The 17661-nt window shown below is 34.7% G+C and overlaps 1 protein-coding gene across 18 annotated transcripts in view; it reads right to left on the minus strand.

The window, feature by feature from the left end:
* LOC123566323 (protein unc-13 homolog A-like) overlaps positions 1–17661 on the minus strand; it is a 190886-nt gene that overhangs the window by 129076 nt on the left and 44149 nt on the right. For all 18 annotated transcript variants that reach the window (XR_008372061.1, XR_008372060.1, XR_008372062.1 and 15 more), the window contains 4 exons: positions 12951–13050; positions 6827–6944; positions 3278–3401; positions 2250–2329 (listed from right to left, as the gene is read on the minus strand). Coding sequence is in view for 15 of the 18 variants with exons in the window: in XM_053550001.1 (XP_053405976.1) it covers positions 2250–2329; positions 3278–3401; positions 6827–6944; positions 12951–13050 (422 nt within the window). In the remaining 3 variants the exon portion in view is untranslated. The remainder of the gene's footprint in view (positions 1–2249; positions 2330–3277; positions 3402–6826; positions 6945–12950; positions 13051–17661) is intronic.

A 17661-nucleotide genomic window follows, 5' to 3' on the forward strand; every position in this document is an offset into this window, starting at 1 on the left:
TGACAAAAGTTTTATGAAGATCCATCAATAGGTTACTTAAATACAGTCAAAAATCCTTATCTTTTACCAAATCAAAAAGCAAACCTCTGCTTTAAATTAGTAAAGGGGAATGATACTGCATGTGAGCAAAGTTCATGTGCTAATTAATCATTCTGTGAGGTCTGAAGATGCTAATTAAAACATATTTGAATTATAAGCATTTCCATTTTTTTTTTTGACCAAAATCGAGGGGAAATACTCTGCTTTTACTATGTCAAGGGGGATAATACTATGTGTGAGCAAAGGTCATGTATCAATTAATGAATATGTGAGGTTTTGTGATTCTAGCTTAAATACTTTTTTAATTATAAGCATTTGCAATTTCAGACAGATGCACAAACGCACAGACAAATGGACAGATACACATTCTGATTGCCATTCTAGCTGAAATTCTTTTTGAATTATAAGCATTTTCATTTTTTTTTTTTTTTTTTTCAAACAAATCAAGAGAAAAACTGATTTTACATCGGTCAAGGGGTATAATACTCAGTGTGAGTAAAAGTCATGTGTTAATTAATAATTATGTGAGGTTTGGTGATTCTAGCTGAAATACTTTTTAAATTTATAAGCATTTTCAATTTCAGACGGATGCACGAACGCACAGACTGATGGACAGATACACATTCGGACTGCCAAAACAATATCCCTTCAGCAAAGGATAACAAACTCAGAGGGATGTCCAAACAAGGATGCAACAAAAGTTTGGTGGCTGTCCATCATCTGGTCCATGCGAAAAAGTTGTTTAAAGTTTTCTTCTATTTTCTACTCTAGTGACCCCTAAATGGGGTTAAGCTGACACTTTTGAACAAATCTAAGAAAGGTCTATACACAGCTGCAAGAGACCAAGCTTGACAAAGATCCATCAGGTGGTTCATGAGAAAAATTTGTTTAACAGTTTTTGTTGTTTTATATACATATGTATATACAGTCGAAACTCGGTATCTCAAACTCGCTTATCTCGAAATTCCGCTTAAGTCGAAGAAGTTTTCAAGTCCCGTCAAATTTCCTTCTTTATATATGTAATTCAACTTCGGTTACGTCAAAATTTGACTTACCGAGACTCCGGATGTGTCGAAAGGGATTTTCAGTCCCACCAATAAAATTCAAGTGCATTGTGAACTCGGTAAGTCGAAGTGAGAAAAATATGCAATACAATATCACACATGTCATTGTGAATGTGGTTGGTTTTCAACACATATCCATGTTAATTGTCCAACCAGAAAGCCGTGATGCCGACATATCAAAGCTGCGGCGATTATCAAAGTGAGATGTCATACTAGTTTGCACGTGCCATAATGGTAATTTTTTGATGTAAACATTAGATTTCTTTAATCAGCAGTCATTTGTTTTTGAGACCTTATGAAAATTGCTTTTAATTTAAACTAATGACTTAATTAGTTTGAACAGTTGGGATCTTTAATAAGGATAAATTAGAGATAATCGCGATGAGACTGTATAAAAGTTAACTTCTTGGGGGAAAGCATCATTCATTCAAAATGTCAGATCGAAATGCTGTCAATCCTCCGGGTGGGAAATGTGGTACAAAAAGGAAGGTTGACTCAAAAATTGTATCATTTTTATTTGTCGAAAACCTTTGATAAACACAAACTGTACTGTATCGAGTACGCGTAAGCGCCGACAGCGTATACAAGGCACCAAGGAAACAGTTTTTTTTTTTTTATTATTTATCAAATCTTGCAGTAATGTGTACTTATTTCGTCCATATAGTCCCTCCTCATAACTCGAATTTCGGTTATCTCGAAATAAAAAGCACGGTCCCTTGAAATTCGAGATACCGAGTTTCGACTGTATATATATATTTAGCTCTGACAGCCCCTAAAAGAAGTCAAGGGAAACTATCTGAACAAGCTTGCAAGAGGTCGAAGCTTGGATACTTCAGGCAAAATTTGGTATAATTCCGACTATACAGCTTAAAAATAACAAAGTAATCCTGTATATAATTTCAAAAACATACTTTGGAATCATGAAAATTTTTCATGAATTTCCAGGTTGCATGATTCCTAAGTTAGCAATATACAGTGCTCATTTACGTTATCTTTAACATATGAAACCTTTGAGTTCATGTCCCTGACCAATAGCTCCTTTGGCACAGCAGCCACAAAATTACATGCCATCAAAATTTTGACGATTTCACAATTATATATATTCGACAAAAAGTGAAAATATGCAACAAACAAAATCCTCCTTACCTCAGCATCCATGTTATTGAGAACTTCAAGCTTCTCTTTCAGTTTTATTGCCTCATGTTCTGGGAGCTCAGCCACTGCTTCTGTAATGCAAAATGTTATCATACTTAACAATCTTCCTGTCTATAATCAAAGGGAAATAAACGTTATGTAATCTATATTAATAAAACGTGGAATATATCCAATTCTGTGTCTCCCTAGTCAAAAAATCCTGAACTGCAATATTCCCCATGGACTGTTTCTTACTCCTGCCTTGTCAAGAGTATGAAAAACAGGAATTCAAGCATAAAAAACAATCTATTTTCTTTACAAACTGTCATTCATTCGCAGAAATCTAGAGACAAATGAATTGAGCGTTGCCAAAACAACTGAAATTCACAGCTTGACCACTTGATAATGACAATAAGGTTTGACTACATTACCATGGCAAACCAATCCAATGTCTGAAATACAATGTGACATTTAACCTTAATCAACATCATTCTTTTGTTTTATTTCTGCATTTTTGAACTGCACTAGGTCCAGATTAAGATCTTCCAAAATTTACAAGGAGATTATAGTAATAATATAAGTAAATATAAAATAAAAAGTTGAACTCAAAATGTATTATTCTAGAGATTTTTTTTTTTATTTTTCATTTTCAAAATATCAGTCTAAAAAAATTCCAGCATCTGATTGGCTATTCTGAGCTGAAATTTGAAACTGACCAATGACAAGGCTGCATTCTGAGACTGGTCCCCAATCTTAGTTTTATAACCTCAGATCTAAGTTGAATACTACATTTGCATATAAAAAAAATTGATTTAGAGCAAAAAATAATTTGCCTGATGAATTGATATATCTCTTACAAAGTAATAAGGTAACAACTATATTCCCAACCCCAACATTCCCTGGATTTCCGTTTATTCGGCATACATTTAAAAGGAATTTTAACGGGATTACAAAATTTGGTGTCAGTTGAGGTCCAAAGTGGACTGACTTACCCAACATTGTGTAAACATATACACCCTCTAGTGCATGGCAGTACCTACCATAAGGTATTTCAAATCTTGCTTCTATAAGGACACTGTGACCAGTAGGGTAGCGTGTGCCTTTTATCTCACCATTCTGCATGATCAACTCACTGTCCAGTGACATCCACTTCCCATCACCCTCCTGCAATACAGTTACACTCCTTATCCGCTATGTAATTATTACTGGGGTGTAACAATATATCTATCAGTACTACAGATCGCTTGCAGACGCTACAATCCAATAACAATCACCGATAGTTTCCTTCAAATTTTCCACATGTGCTAACACAGACATCTCCACAAAACTATGGTGACAGTTCTATAATAACACTCTCCCATAGCACAAAAATCCAAACAGTACGTGCATGTCCACTTCAGGCAACATACCTTTCAAACTACCCAAATTATTACACTGAAATAACTCAAAAATGTTTAATAATCTTATTAAATCATTGTTAAAATTAATAAATGAAAACAATGGAACAGCAGTTTGATTTCAGAGAAGCTTATAAATAAAGTGATGTGATTAACTTCATCTAATAAAATGGTTTTCCTTTTCAGACGGACTCTAATTTTCTCCAGCATGACTGTTTTGTCAAATCTAGCAATAACAGTTGATTTAATGTTCAACATTTTGACCCTTTATGACACATATTTAGCTTGACTATTCACAGAACTAGGTACTGACTACTTGGTACTGACTACTGGGTACCAACTAAAGGGTACTGCTTTCTAGGTTTCTTGAACTACCAGTACAGACTACTCAATACTGACTACTGTGTAGTGACTACCTGGTACTGACTAGTGGGTACCAACTAAAGGGTACTGGTTACTAGGTTTCTTGAACTACCAGTATTGACTACTATAAGTACTGACTACTGGGTACCAACTAAAGGGTACTGGTTACTAGGTTTCTTGAACTACAAGCACTGACTACTCAAAACTCAGGTTACTGTGTAGTGACTACCTTGTACTAACTAGTGGGTACCAACTAAAGGGTACTGATTACTAGGTTTCTTGAACTACCAGTATTGACTACTAAGTACTGACTACTGTGTAATGACTACCTTGTACTGACTACTTGGTACCAATTAAAGGGTACTGGCTACTACGCACTGACAACCAGTACAGACTATTGGATAATTACTCCCAGGTAGCAACTATATGGTACTGACTGCCTGATATTTACTTGATCTCTGTTAGTCACTTAATTTATAGTCCTTAACCCTTATCCTCCTAAATTTCTATAATGAACTTGTCTGTCTTTCGATTTAGACAGTACCATTAACTTTAATAATAATAATAACTTTAGGGGTGCTTACCAAAAGGTACTGACTGAATGGCGAACAGTGCAGATCATGATCAGACTGCACGGATGTGCAAGCTGATCATGATCTACACCGGTCGCAAAGACAGAATCAATAGTGTCCAGCATGTTAAGTGTTAAAACATTCAAGAACAGTTTTAAGAACAATTTATGAATTGGATTAATTCTTAAAAGTTTCTTGAACTCCTCTTAAACAGTGTTCTTGCACAGTTCAAGTACACATGTTCTTGAACAGGCATTATGAATGGATCAAGAACTGTTCTTGTTGTTCTATAACAGTTCATGAATAGTTCAAAGCCTTAAGAACCAATTTTCGCAGAGGAACAGAGAACATTCACACAGCCTGAGAATTCTCAATTAACAACATAGTTTCCAAATGAGGTTAACAAGTACTCAGGTATATTTATGTGTAATTTCAATACTCAAGATACAAACATACAAAGCAATATATTTCCATGTATTATTCTAAATATCAGTGGACTAACAAATCATTGTAATAATGCTTTACATGGCTTCTGATTTATTTCTGTCTGCTGTTTAAAAAAACAATATGATTTATAATTTGACTTCAAATTCAAGATTTGCCTAATGTATAATGACAGTCAAGATCAATGAAGGAATGCTTGAAAATCAGTCAAATCAAAGCATTTGAACAAACTTGACAAATGTTACAGTCTAAATTCAGTATAATTCAAACAAATTGTAGTTTAAGTAAATTATAACATTAACGCACTAGGATGATGGACAACTGACGTCCGACCAGAAGATCCACCACCCTGAACAATAACTTGTAGGGGCAGTTAAGAAAACAGACAGACATTAAACCTAGGTATAAAAGAGAATTCCTATAGTTTTTTTCCTTTCATAGAATTTTTTTTAATTCACATATATGATAGGAAAATTTGTGCTGAATACAATGAACAAATAAAAACAATAGGTCACCAGGCTTGTTTTTGTGAAAAAATGTTTTGAACCGCTGTTGCTGAAACTGCCAGCGATTTTTCAACATTTTCATAATTTTCTGCTTTTTTATAAATACCAACCAAAATATACATCCAGGCAGCACAATACGGCTTTTTCTTTTTACAGATTTTATTATATACTTATTTGATATCATAGTCATATTTGTAATACTCTATCCTTACAATAATGGGTACAAATGAAAAAAAATATTGTTTCATATTTACTTTTGTGAACTTTTTTCAATGAAAAATACCCATAGTGAAGAATATTTTTTTTAAATTTTGAAAAAACTCTTTCATAGAATTTTTTCTTTTTCTTCTTGTGTATAGATAATTGTATTGTGAGCATAAAAGTGGCTAAAAATGTATGGGTCACCAGGCTAAATTTTATGTTAAGACCGCTAGAATACAACACCTGTTTGGACAGAAATGGCGCAAACCTGGCCAAATTGATTACATGTATGTCTGCTAAAAGTTAAAAAGAAGTTTTAAAAATTCTTAATTCTTTCTATAATTGAATACTAAATAATCTGAAAGGTGATATTGTCTTATCAGTACTAAGTCAATTATCTTACATTATATGAACAACACTGTCTTTGTGCTAAAATGCGATGTGAAAACACAACCACAAAAATAGCAAGATACCTGTCGGGCATGATACTTGTCAATACAACATAAACCAGTATCAACATTTGATTACTGATATAACTTATCAAAAATGTTATTTCATTCAAAATTCCTCATATTTAAGATTGTCTGTAACATGTTTCAACAAATGTTGACTTCAGTTCAGTTTTCCATAGAAAGTGTCGGCTGCCCAGAAAGATGCGCATTAAAAACTATAGGAATTCCCTTTAAAAGAGTCTTAAAATGCTATCTAAATACAGCAAGATGCATCTTTAATGTTTTTTTAAAAAGCACATTTACATTACAAGGTATGGTAAAAGACATTACTACCTTTTTTACAGTTCAAATAAATATATTTACAATTTTTTTGTTACAAAAAAATTAGTATATATATCTGCAAATTCTTCTCATGTTTTTTTAAACAGTTAGAACTTGACCATGATATGACAATAAAGTACAATGGTAGATACATCTAATGAGTCTCACTTCCCGCAGGGTAGGCAGACAAGGGAAAATTGATTATGATACAGACATGTAACAGCACTGAAACATTTCTTAAATTAGTACAGTTTTTGGAAACAAAAGTTTGAATTAAGGACCAATCCTGAAAGAATGCAGGCCAGAGGCAACTACATGAAGCTGGCTACCCACCTGGTTAGAGAAATGCACACTACGAAGAGGCAGCCAGTGTAGACCTATTAACTTGTCCCACAGCATTCCTTTGTTCCATACCTCAATGATCAAACCAGCATCTAATCTGTCTGTCTCACTGAAAATAAACATAAACCAGCATCTAACCTGTCTGTCTCACTGAAAATAAACATAAACCTGTATCTAATCTGTCTGTCTAACTGAAAATAAACATAAACCAGCATCTAATCTGTTAGTCTCACTGGAAATAAACATTAACAAGACTTAGTATCTAAACATCCTGTCTCACTAAAAATAAACATAAACCAGCATCTAATCTGTCTGTTTCACTGAAAATAAACATAAACCAGTATCTAATCTGTCTGACTCACTGGAAATAAACATAAACCAGTATCTAATCTGTCTGTCTCACTGAAAGTAAGCATAAACCAGTAGCTAATCTGTCTGTCTCACTGAAAATAAACACAAACCAGTATCTAATCTGTCTGTCTCACTGAAAATATACATAAACCAGTACCTTATCTGTCTGTCTCACTGAAAATGGACATAAGCCAGTATCTAATCTGTCTGTCTCAATGAAAATATACATTAACTTCTCACGGAAAATATACATAAACCGGCATGTTATCAGTCTGTCTCAATGAAACATAAATTTGTCCATGATTTATGACAACACTAACCCAGGCGTCTTTGGCTTAGTTGTTATGGTTACGGACTTTGAATCACTCGCCTTTCACCAAAGTGGGTTGGAAACTTAGCTTGGGATGTAGAATTCTTTCATGTGAGGAAGTCATCTAGCTAGCTTACAGGAGGTCGTTGCTTCTATCCATGTGCCTGCCCATACCCACAATAATGCCTGAAGGGGCAGTCCTGGGTTCTTTCACAATGAAAATCACCATATGACCTAGTACACCGTGTCAGTGTGACATAAAACCCAACAAAAACAAAACAATAAAATAAAAAATTTAATAAAGCATTTAAAGACAAGGGAGTTTGATTGCATGTTGTTGATTTTTTTCCATAATTTTATGTCTAGTCATAAAATTCAATACTAAGTGCAATCTATCAAGAAATATGTTGGATCATTTCTATCATTATGTTTGACTAAAGCAATATGTATGTCATACAGACAATGCCAGGAATCTACTTCTTCCAATCTAAAAGTAATCATAAAATTACATCTGCTCACAGACAAATAGACCAAAACCCACTCATTTAATCTCTTCTTTATTCAGACAAATCTCCCTTCTACAATTCTATGTATGATTTTGTCTTCTGATAACACTTTAAAATCTCTGAATTTATCTAAATCAAAATCTGTCTCAATGCTTGAAATATGTATAAAGAAACTGCATGATGCGGAAAAACAAGACTTGTTAGATGATGCAATGCTCAAATATTCAAAACTCTTGTCACAATATCATCCAAAATTGCTAAGTCAAACAAGAGCTCTTGGAGGACAGGAATGTTTGACTATTCAAAAGCCTGGCCACTAAAAAAGTTAAATGACTAAATTGCTGCAAGTGAAAAGGGGGGCCTAACTTTGTGAAAAAAAAGAGATAGGAAACCTGTGCAATGCATTTCATGCAGATCATCACAGTAAACAGGTGTGTGAAGATTCAATCCATTTTCCCTAGTGGTAACTCAGATCCTACTTTACATTCAAAAACGTGTGTAAAACTTGCTACATTGAAAAAGGGGCATAACTTAATTATAAGGACCCTGGAAGGCCATGTATCACTCACCTGACCTAGTTTTTACCTAAGATACCCCCAGCAACATTCATGTTACCTATATGTAAAGGCTACCAAGTATTATTTTAAGGTAATCTAGATAAATGATGTTAAACATCATCATTTTAACATGCCAAAATACCTTCATACTCAGATGAAATGATGACCATAGTTGACCATAGTCACCACGTTTTTTTTTATCAAATACCATGCTGAACACAATGTCATGGTCAGGAGCATGGTCGGCCATGGTAGACCATGGTGAGATAAGACTGGCCATGGTCAATCACGGTCAGAAAAGATATCTACAGTTTGACCATGGTCTACCATGGTGAGATAAGACTGGCCATGGTCAACCATGGTCAGAAAAGATCATCTACAGTTTGACCATGGTCTACCATGGTCATGTTAGTAATTTTCACACTGATCAAGTTTTACAATTCACCAAAGACACCTGACTGCATTTTGGCTCCAAATGTTTTCCTTGTTATAGAATAGTTTTCCTGCATTTATAGACAGATTCAAAGGTAAACTTTCGTAGTCTGACTATAATTTGTTGTCATCTTGGCAATTTTATGACAAATTAATGACTGACTTGCAAAAATAGATATAGACTGCAATTGTCATGTATTTTTAGTTTTTCTCAATACTCAATAATCACCACGGTCGACCATGGTCGTGGACCTTGGTAGACCATGGTTGACTACCACATGGTTGACCACGGTTTTAGATCATGGTCTGATACAGTCATGGTCAAACATGGTAAACCATTGTCCCATGACCATGAACTACAATGGTAATAAACCTTCAATTCTGACTGGGTAGGACCAAATGTGCCATGAGATTTGATAGGCCTAAAAATGATGGACTATTGACACCTGGTGATCAAGAATTGGATGGCAATTTTATTTTCTTGCCTACAAGGCTAAATTTGCACTGCCGCTGGAGAAAATATAAAAATAAAAGAACGTTATATGTGAAGATACTACTATGTGCTAAATTATCGTAAGTTTTGAAGATGTTCCTAAAAGAATGAATTTTGGAACACCTATCAATATCGTAAACACTTTGTTTTTTATACTTCACAATTAAGTTGTTCCGATATTCATGAAATCTGACTAGTCCTACAACATACTGGCAGTCTGGGACGTATTTACAATATTTTAAATTTCTGCCAGATACTCTTAATTGCTGTTTTATAGCGAGGAATTCCCTAAAGGAAATAAAAAACAATGCTAAGTCTTGGTTATATATAAGCATTATTGATTACCCGAGGAATGTTTTATACACAATGAAAGGAAAGCGAAAAACTTCCATCTATAATTAAATTTGCATACAGACAACTGTCAATACCACAACAACAAGCTTTATTTAAACCTTTTTGTTCAATTATCAGTGAATGCTAAAGACATTTTACAATATTTCTGAGATTTCTCTATTTTTTTTCCATATTTTCTGTTTGTGCCAGTTCTTGCAGTTTTTCAGAATTTGTCTTTGATAGGTAAAAGTCAAAGAAAGGTCGCATCATAATTATCAACTTTTACAAACATTATGACCACAAAACAGTACACATGACCTAAATAGAGGATATTTGTTTGTTTCAGTGTAAGATCGAAATATATTTCACCGAGTGAACACCATATGCAATATTTTCACGAGTGGCGCAGCCACGAGTGAAAATGTAAATTATGGTGTTCACGAGTGAAATATATTTCGCACTGAAACAAACAAATTTTCTATTTATTTTAAATGCATTTTAACGGTTTTAACCAAATTATATCCAGTTTGTCCGCGCAACGTCACGTGCATGGCATCATGACGTCAAAATATCGTGACGTCAGAATATTTTTGTAGAAAAAATGTAAATAGTTCTATTATGTTTCCCGATTTCTTTTACATTTATTTATAATAGAATGTAAATATTTATGATCCTGTTATTATTTATATACATTCATACCTTTACTAAAGAATACTTTGCAAGAAATTTCTATCATTTATAATTCATATCATTTCGCATTCAAGTGTAGTTCCGTACCAGTGAAAAATAAAAATGATATTTTCACTGTTTGAAACAGTGAAAATATCAATTTTATTTCACTGATAAATTTCAGTATTTCACTGAAGAGCATAAAATAAATTTGAATCAAGCCTGCACCTTGAAGATATCAACCATTATTCTTAGTAACCTAGAACTGCTGTTAATTTTTGTCTCTTCCAAGGGATTGAGTGTGTTAACAAGGCAATCACACCCTGTTAACGTTATAGCACCTTTGATCATAAGAAGGTACGTAGGATGGTCCTAACAGATTTAGAGACCTATCAATCCCTCAGGATGCTGCAGATGTTGATGTTTTGGTAAAAAATTTGGTGGTGGATACAATTAGAGTATTTTACTTGTAAACTGCATCAAGTTCAACTTTTCAGGCTGCATAATATCTGGCAGAGATCAACTTTTTTATGACAGGTAACGCCATGACAGAACTTAACCCTTACCTTGCTAAATTTCTATAATCAACTTGTCAATCTTTAAATTTGGACAGTACCATTAACTGTTTAAAAGGGGTGCTTACCAAAAAATATTGAACAGAGCAGATCATGATCAGACTGCACAGATGTGCAGGCTGATCATGATCTACACTGGTCGCAAAGGCAGAATCAGTCGTGTTTAGCATGGTAAGGGTAAACACTAGTAACCCAGAGTTGAAGGTGACATAATAGTGCTTCATGAAATTTTATTCCAAAATATTAAAAAACAAGAGCACCGCCTTGCGGGTGCTGACGCTCATCTGATTTTTTTTGTGTAATAGAAATATTGTCCTACCCATGATTTTCTAAGTCTAAAAAGGGCCATCATTCTTGCAAAAAGCAGGATAGAGTTATGTTTCTTGATGTACAGTGTCCACTTATGATGGTGAAAAACTGTTGCAAGTTTTAAAGCAATAGCTTTGATAGTTTATGAGAAAAGTTGACTTAAACATAATACTCAACCAAGAAAATGATTTTCTAAGTCCAAAAGGGGCCATAAATCTTGCAAAAAGCAGGACGGAGTTATGTTTCTTGCTATACAGGGTCAACTTATGATGGTGAACAAGTGTTGCAAGTTTTAAAGCAATAGCTTTGATAGTATAGGATAAAAGCTGACCTAAACATAAAACTTAACCAAGAAAACTGATTTTCTAAGTCCAAAAGGGGCAATAAATCTTGCAAAAAGCAAGATGGAGTTATGTTTCTTGATGTACAGGGTCTGCTTATGATGGTGAACAAGTATTCCAAGTTTCAAAGCAATAGCTTTGATAGTTTAGGAGAAAAGTTGACCTAAACATAAAACTTAACCAAGAAATCTGATATTTTCTAAGTACAAAAGGGGCCATAAATCTTGCAAAAAGCAAGATGGAGTTATGTTTCTTGCTATACAGGGTCAGCTTATGATGGTGAACAAGTATTCCAAGTTTCAAAGCAATAGCTTTGATAGTTTAGGAGAAAAGCTGACCTAAACATAAAACTTAACCAGGCGACGCCGACGCCGACGCCGACGCCGACAACCGCTCAAGTGATGACAATAACTCATCATTTTTTTTCAAAAAATCAGATGAGCTAAAAATGATAACAACTAGAGATGCTTTTGAGAAAAGCGTATGTCTCCCACAACTGCCTAATCATCTAAATAGCAAGTCAGTCTTTATATACTGTTTACTCACTACAAATATACCTTTAAAAAGTAAAAAGGCTGATTTTGGGTAATTCAATGGCCAAAATTTTTAAGTGTCTCGGGTGATTTGGCTAGTTAATGAACTTGGCCAATGAGTTATGGTCAAGTTTGGTGAAGATCCAATGAGAAATGTTCAACTTAGAGCGCGGACAAAAGTAAAGAGCCAATTTGATCAAACACATTTTGTTCCAGTTTGGTGATGATGGAATGAGAAATATTCCACTTAAAGTGCGAACAAGAGTAAAAAGGCTGATTTTCAGTAATTCAAGGGTCTTTAAACTCCCAAGTGCCTGAACCGATTTGGCTAGTTATCAAACTTGGCCAAGGTCTAATGATTAACACATTTTGTTCAGGTTAAAATGGTGAAGATCTGATCAGAAATGTTCGACTTAAGAGTGCAGAAAAGACTTGTGATGGACAGACAGACACACATACACACATACTGGAGTAAATCAATATGTCTCCCACACAAGTGTGTGGTGGGAGACAAAACAAGTAATGGAGCCTTGGTCATTCTCTCGGCATCATGGGGAATTTTAAGCCATTAGAATTTTTGTACTGTTATGATTAGAAATGACACGGTTAATCTACCATGTAAGCAGAGAAAGCTGATCAATATACACAAATGAACAATAAACAATGGTTCACAATAAAATACAGCATTATGGTAATATATACTCACAACATAAAATCCTGTTCCCAACAAGGGTGGTTTCCCTTGACCAATATCGTTGTAGATTTGACATTTTGTAGCTTTAAGACCACATAGGTGTTAAATCGTTCTGAAAGTATAAAATGCAAAACATTAACAATTGTAAAGTCACTGTGACCAGGACGCTACCAAGAATTAATATATATTTCTTGTCAGCCATTTGGGCTTTAGACAGGTCAGGTGAACAACACTGGACCCCATGAAACATCCTGCTACTATTTTAGTTTTTCTTTACAATCTTACCATGAGCATGGCTTACAAAATCTAACAACTAACAAAATATGTGACGGTTAGCAGTAAACATATTTTATGTTTACAATGACATACAAATTGCATATCAGATACAAAGGGAAATAACTCAGCTATCAGAAGCCCAAGTGTCTGTGGATAAGTCCACACTTCCAGTATTTTAACTGATTTGATTTCTTTTGTTCCCTAGCAATACAATACAGTGCACCTCGTACAAAGCAACATAGTCTGTAAGACTGAAAAATGTTTATTGTACTAAGAACAAGGTTTTTTGTTGCTGCTTTACTGAGGACAGGACTGCTTTTTTTCGGATGAAATCATAAGAATTTGTAGAGACATAATTCCTTACAATTCATGATTGCTTCTGTCAACAAAATTAGATTTTACGGCCAATCAAATTTATCATTCAAGAATTCATGTTCCTGAGAAACAGCTATATCTGAGGTTGGGTAGTACTTGGGTAAGAAATATATATGCCTATAAATGATTAAAGTAATAGATGTTTTTACATACTTAATTGTTTCTATTTCATATATGTTATAATTACAATGGTACTGGAAACGTCAATATTTTTCCATACTGACTGATGCTTAAGTTTCATATTAGGTGCCTGATGTAATTTAAGGCATTAAATTCTTTTATTTAGTTCAGTATTGTCAATCTGATTCAAGCTATTGAACAAATTTATAATATTTACGTTATATTTATACATGTAGATTATGTATGTATTAAAAAGATTATTATCTTTGCATCAGGAAATATGCACTCGTTCTTTAGCGGAAGAATATTGCGCTCCTGAAGTTGCGCAATATTTCCGCTGTAGAACTTGTGCATATTTCCCGGTACAAAGCTAATAACCTATAATTATCCTTATTGAGTGCTTTCACTAATTTATCTAGAAACAAGAGGACCATGATGGTCCTGAATCGCTCACCTATCTCCACATGACCCAGTGTTCAACTGAGTATGACATCGTTATTTCTATTATTTGACACAGTGACCTAGTTTTTGAGCACATGTGACCTAGATATCATCAAGATAAAAAATTCTGACCAATTATCATGAAGATCCATTGAAAAACATGGCCTCTAGAGAGGTCACAAGGTTTTTCTATTATTTGACCTAATGACCTAGTTTTTGAAGGCACGTGACCCACTTTTAAACTTGACCTAGATATCATCAAGGTGAACATTCTCACCAATTTTCATGAAGATCTCGTGAAAAATATGGCCGCTAGAGAGGTCACAAGGTTTTTCTATTTTTCGACCTACTGACCTAGTTTTTGACCGCACATGACCCAGTTACGAACCTGACCTAGATATCATCAAGCTGAACATTCTCACCAATTTTCATGAAGATCCATGGAGAAATATGGCCTCTAGAGAGGTCACAAGGTTTTTTCTATTTTTAGACCTACTGACCTAGTTTTTGACCCAACGTGACCCAGTTTTGGATCTGACTTAGATATCATCAAGATGAACATTCTGACCAATATTCATGAAGATCTCATGAAAAATATGGCCTCTAGAGAGGTCACAAGGTTTTTCTATTTTTAGATCTACTGACCTAGTTTTTAACCCCACGTGACCCAGTTTCGAACTTGACCTAGATATCATCAAGGTAAACATTCTGACCAATTTTCATGAAGATCCATTGAAAAATATCGCCTCTAGAGAGGTCACAAGGTTTTTCTAATTTTAGACCTACTGACCTAGTTTTTGACCGCACATGACCCAGATTCGAACTCGACCTAGATATCATCAAGGTGAACATTCTGACCAATTTTCATGAAGATCCATTGAGAAATATGGCCAATAGAGAGGTCACAAGGTTTTTCTATTTTTAGATCTACTGACCTAGTTTTTGACCCCACATGAACCAGTTTCGAACTCGACCTAGATATCATCAAGGTGAACATTCTGACCAATATTCATGAAGATCTCATGAAAAATATGGCCTCTAGAGAGGTCACAAGGTTTTTCTATTTTTAGATCTACTGACCTAGTTTTTAACCCCACGTGACCCAGTTTCGAACTTGACCTAGATAACATCAAGATGAACATTCTGACCAATTTTCATGAAGATGCATTGAGAAATATGGCCTCTAGAGAGGTCACAAGGTTTTTCTATTTTTAGACCTAATGACCTAGTTTTTGACCCTACGTGACCCAGTTTCGAACTTGACCTAGATATCATCAAGATAAACATTCTGACCAATATTCATGAAGATCTCATGAAAAATATGGCCTCTAGAGAGGTCACAAGGTTTTTCTATTTTTAGACCTACTGACCTAGTTTTTGACCCCACATGACCCAGTTTTTGAACTTGACCTAGATATCATCAAGGTGAACATTCTGACCAATTTTCATGAAGATCTTGTGAAATATATGGCCTCTAGAGAGGTCACAAGGTTTTTCTATTTTTAGACCTACTGACCTAGTTTTTGATGGCACGTGACCCAGTTTCGAACTTGACCTAGATATCATCAAGATGAACATTCTGACCAACTTTCATAAAGATCCCATGAAAAATGTGACCTCTAGAGTGGTCACAAGCAAAAGTTTACGGACGCACGGACGCACGGACGCACTGACGCACGGACGGACGACGGACGACGGACACCGCGCGATCACAAAAGCTCACCTTGTCACTTTGTGACAGGTGAGCTAATAACTCAACATGCAAGTATTGGCTTTAACGATCAATGATACCTTACCTATTCTATTTTTCTGCAAGAAGTTTATCTCCTAAAAAGTACTGATTTTTTTACAATCAGGCCACATTAGGTGGCATGATGAAGTAGTATAGGCAATACTGCTATTGATGAGAATTCCTTTGATGAGCATTTCAAAGGTATTATATATCATGACCGCAGGACAAAGCAGATTAATGTAAGTGCAATTCTATCATATCTTTTTCTTTATTGTTAACAAAGAGCACATATTACAAAACTAAATGTTTCTTTTTATTTCTTTTACTTAGCAACAAATTTTTTCCTTTCAAGTTTTTCTGAGAACTTTTCCTTAATATTGTCTTCCAAATCAAGCTAAGTAATGGTGAACTTGAACCTTGACCTTGTCTCCAAAAAATCTGTACGGTCTGCAGGGAAATTTTAATAGCTTAAAACTGTGACTCTTCTTAAACCTATATAATATAATGAGCCGTGCCATGTGAAAACCAACATAGTGGCTTTGCGACCAGCATGGATCCAGACCAGCCTGTGCATCCGCGCAGTCTGGTCAGGATCCATGCTGTTCGCTAACAGTTTCTCTAACTCCAATAGGCTTTGAAAGCTAACAGCATGGATCCTGACCAGACTGCACAGATGTGCAGGCTGGTCTGGATCCATGCTGGTCGCAAAGCCACTATGTTGGTTTTCTCATGGCACGGCTCATATGTTTCAAAATAGAGCTCAGAAACTCAATATCTCAAACTTGTTTATCTCAAAATTCCGGCTATTTCGAAGACATTTTCAAGTCTCTTCTGGAAAACACGTGCATAAAATTATCATTTATAGCTGAATTTCAGTCATCATTCTGTAAGTAAAATGCTCAATCCCTTGGAATCTTGAGTTTCAAATGTATGTATATGTAAATAGGAAACTATACAAATAGTGTTTAAACTATCGAACAAAAGGCCTATTAACAACAGTTATTGGTGTTGCAAATGCTGAAACTGAACCTAAGAAGATTAAAGAACATCAAGCCTAATTTGGTCAATAAAGCAAACATCTGAACAAATAGGAATGAAAAGCTACATGTATCCTACAGCATCAATTAGATGAAATACAGACCAATCTCATAGAATTGATCTATCAGCTTTTTAAAGTAATTTCGTTGAAAATCATACAGACACCAGCAGTGCAAATATTGACTGTAAATTTTTTAACAAATAAAAAGGCTGTAATACTATATTATTATGTGGGGTTTTTTTTTACTGGACTATCATGTTTCCCCCATAATTGGGGAGACATATTGATTTTGTCATTTCTGTCTGTCTGTGCAACATACAATCAGTCAAGAATCCAATTCTGCACAAAAATGCAGATTCAATAATTGGCTTAGAATGGACCAGTATCAAATTGTGCATAATGTCATCAGCTTTTAATGTTATATATTCCTTCAAAGTTTTTGTTTTTTTGTTTTTTTTGTTGTTTTTTTTCAGAAAAATCTTCACTGGAATTAAGCAAAACTATTGGAGCGTAAGCAGAACCAAACCTTAAGTCTTGCATTTCACTGGCATTTTAAATTCTTGATTATCTCCCCTGATCTGCAGGTTGGAAATGAAATTAGGCAGTACTGAGAGAACAAAAGCATTTTCAGAAAGTGAGAATATTCAAAAATATTAGAGAACTAATAATAATATTTTTGGCCTTCTGCTTGAACACATCAAACTTGCAAACTCCCCTGGCTCATGCAATTCTAACAGATT

Source organism: Mercenaria mercenaria, chromosome 8 (assembly GCF_021730395.1).
Source record: "Mercenaria mercenaria strain notata chromosome 8, MADL_Memer_1, whole genome shotgun sequence".
Taxonomy (NCBI): domain Eukaryota; kingdom Metazoa; phylum Mollusca; class Bivalvia; order Venerida; family Veneridae; genus Mercenaria; species Mercenaria mercenaria.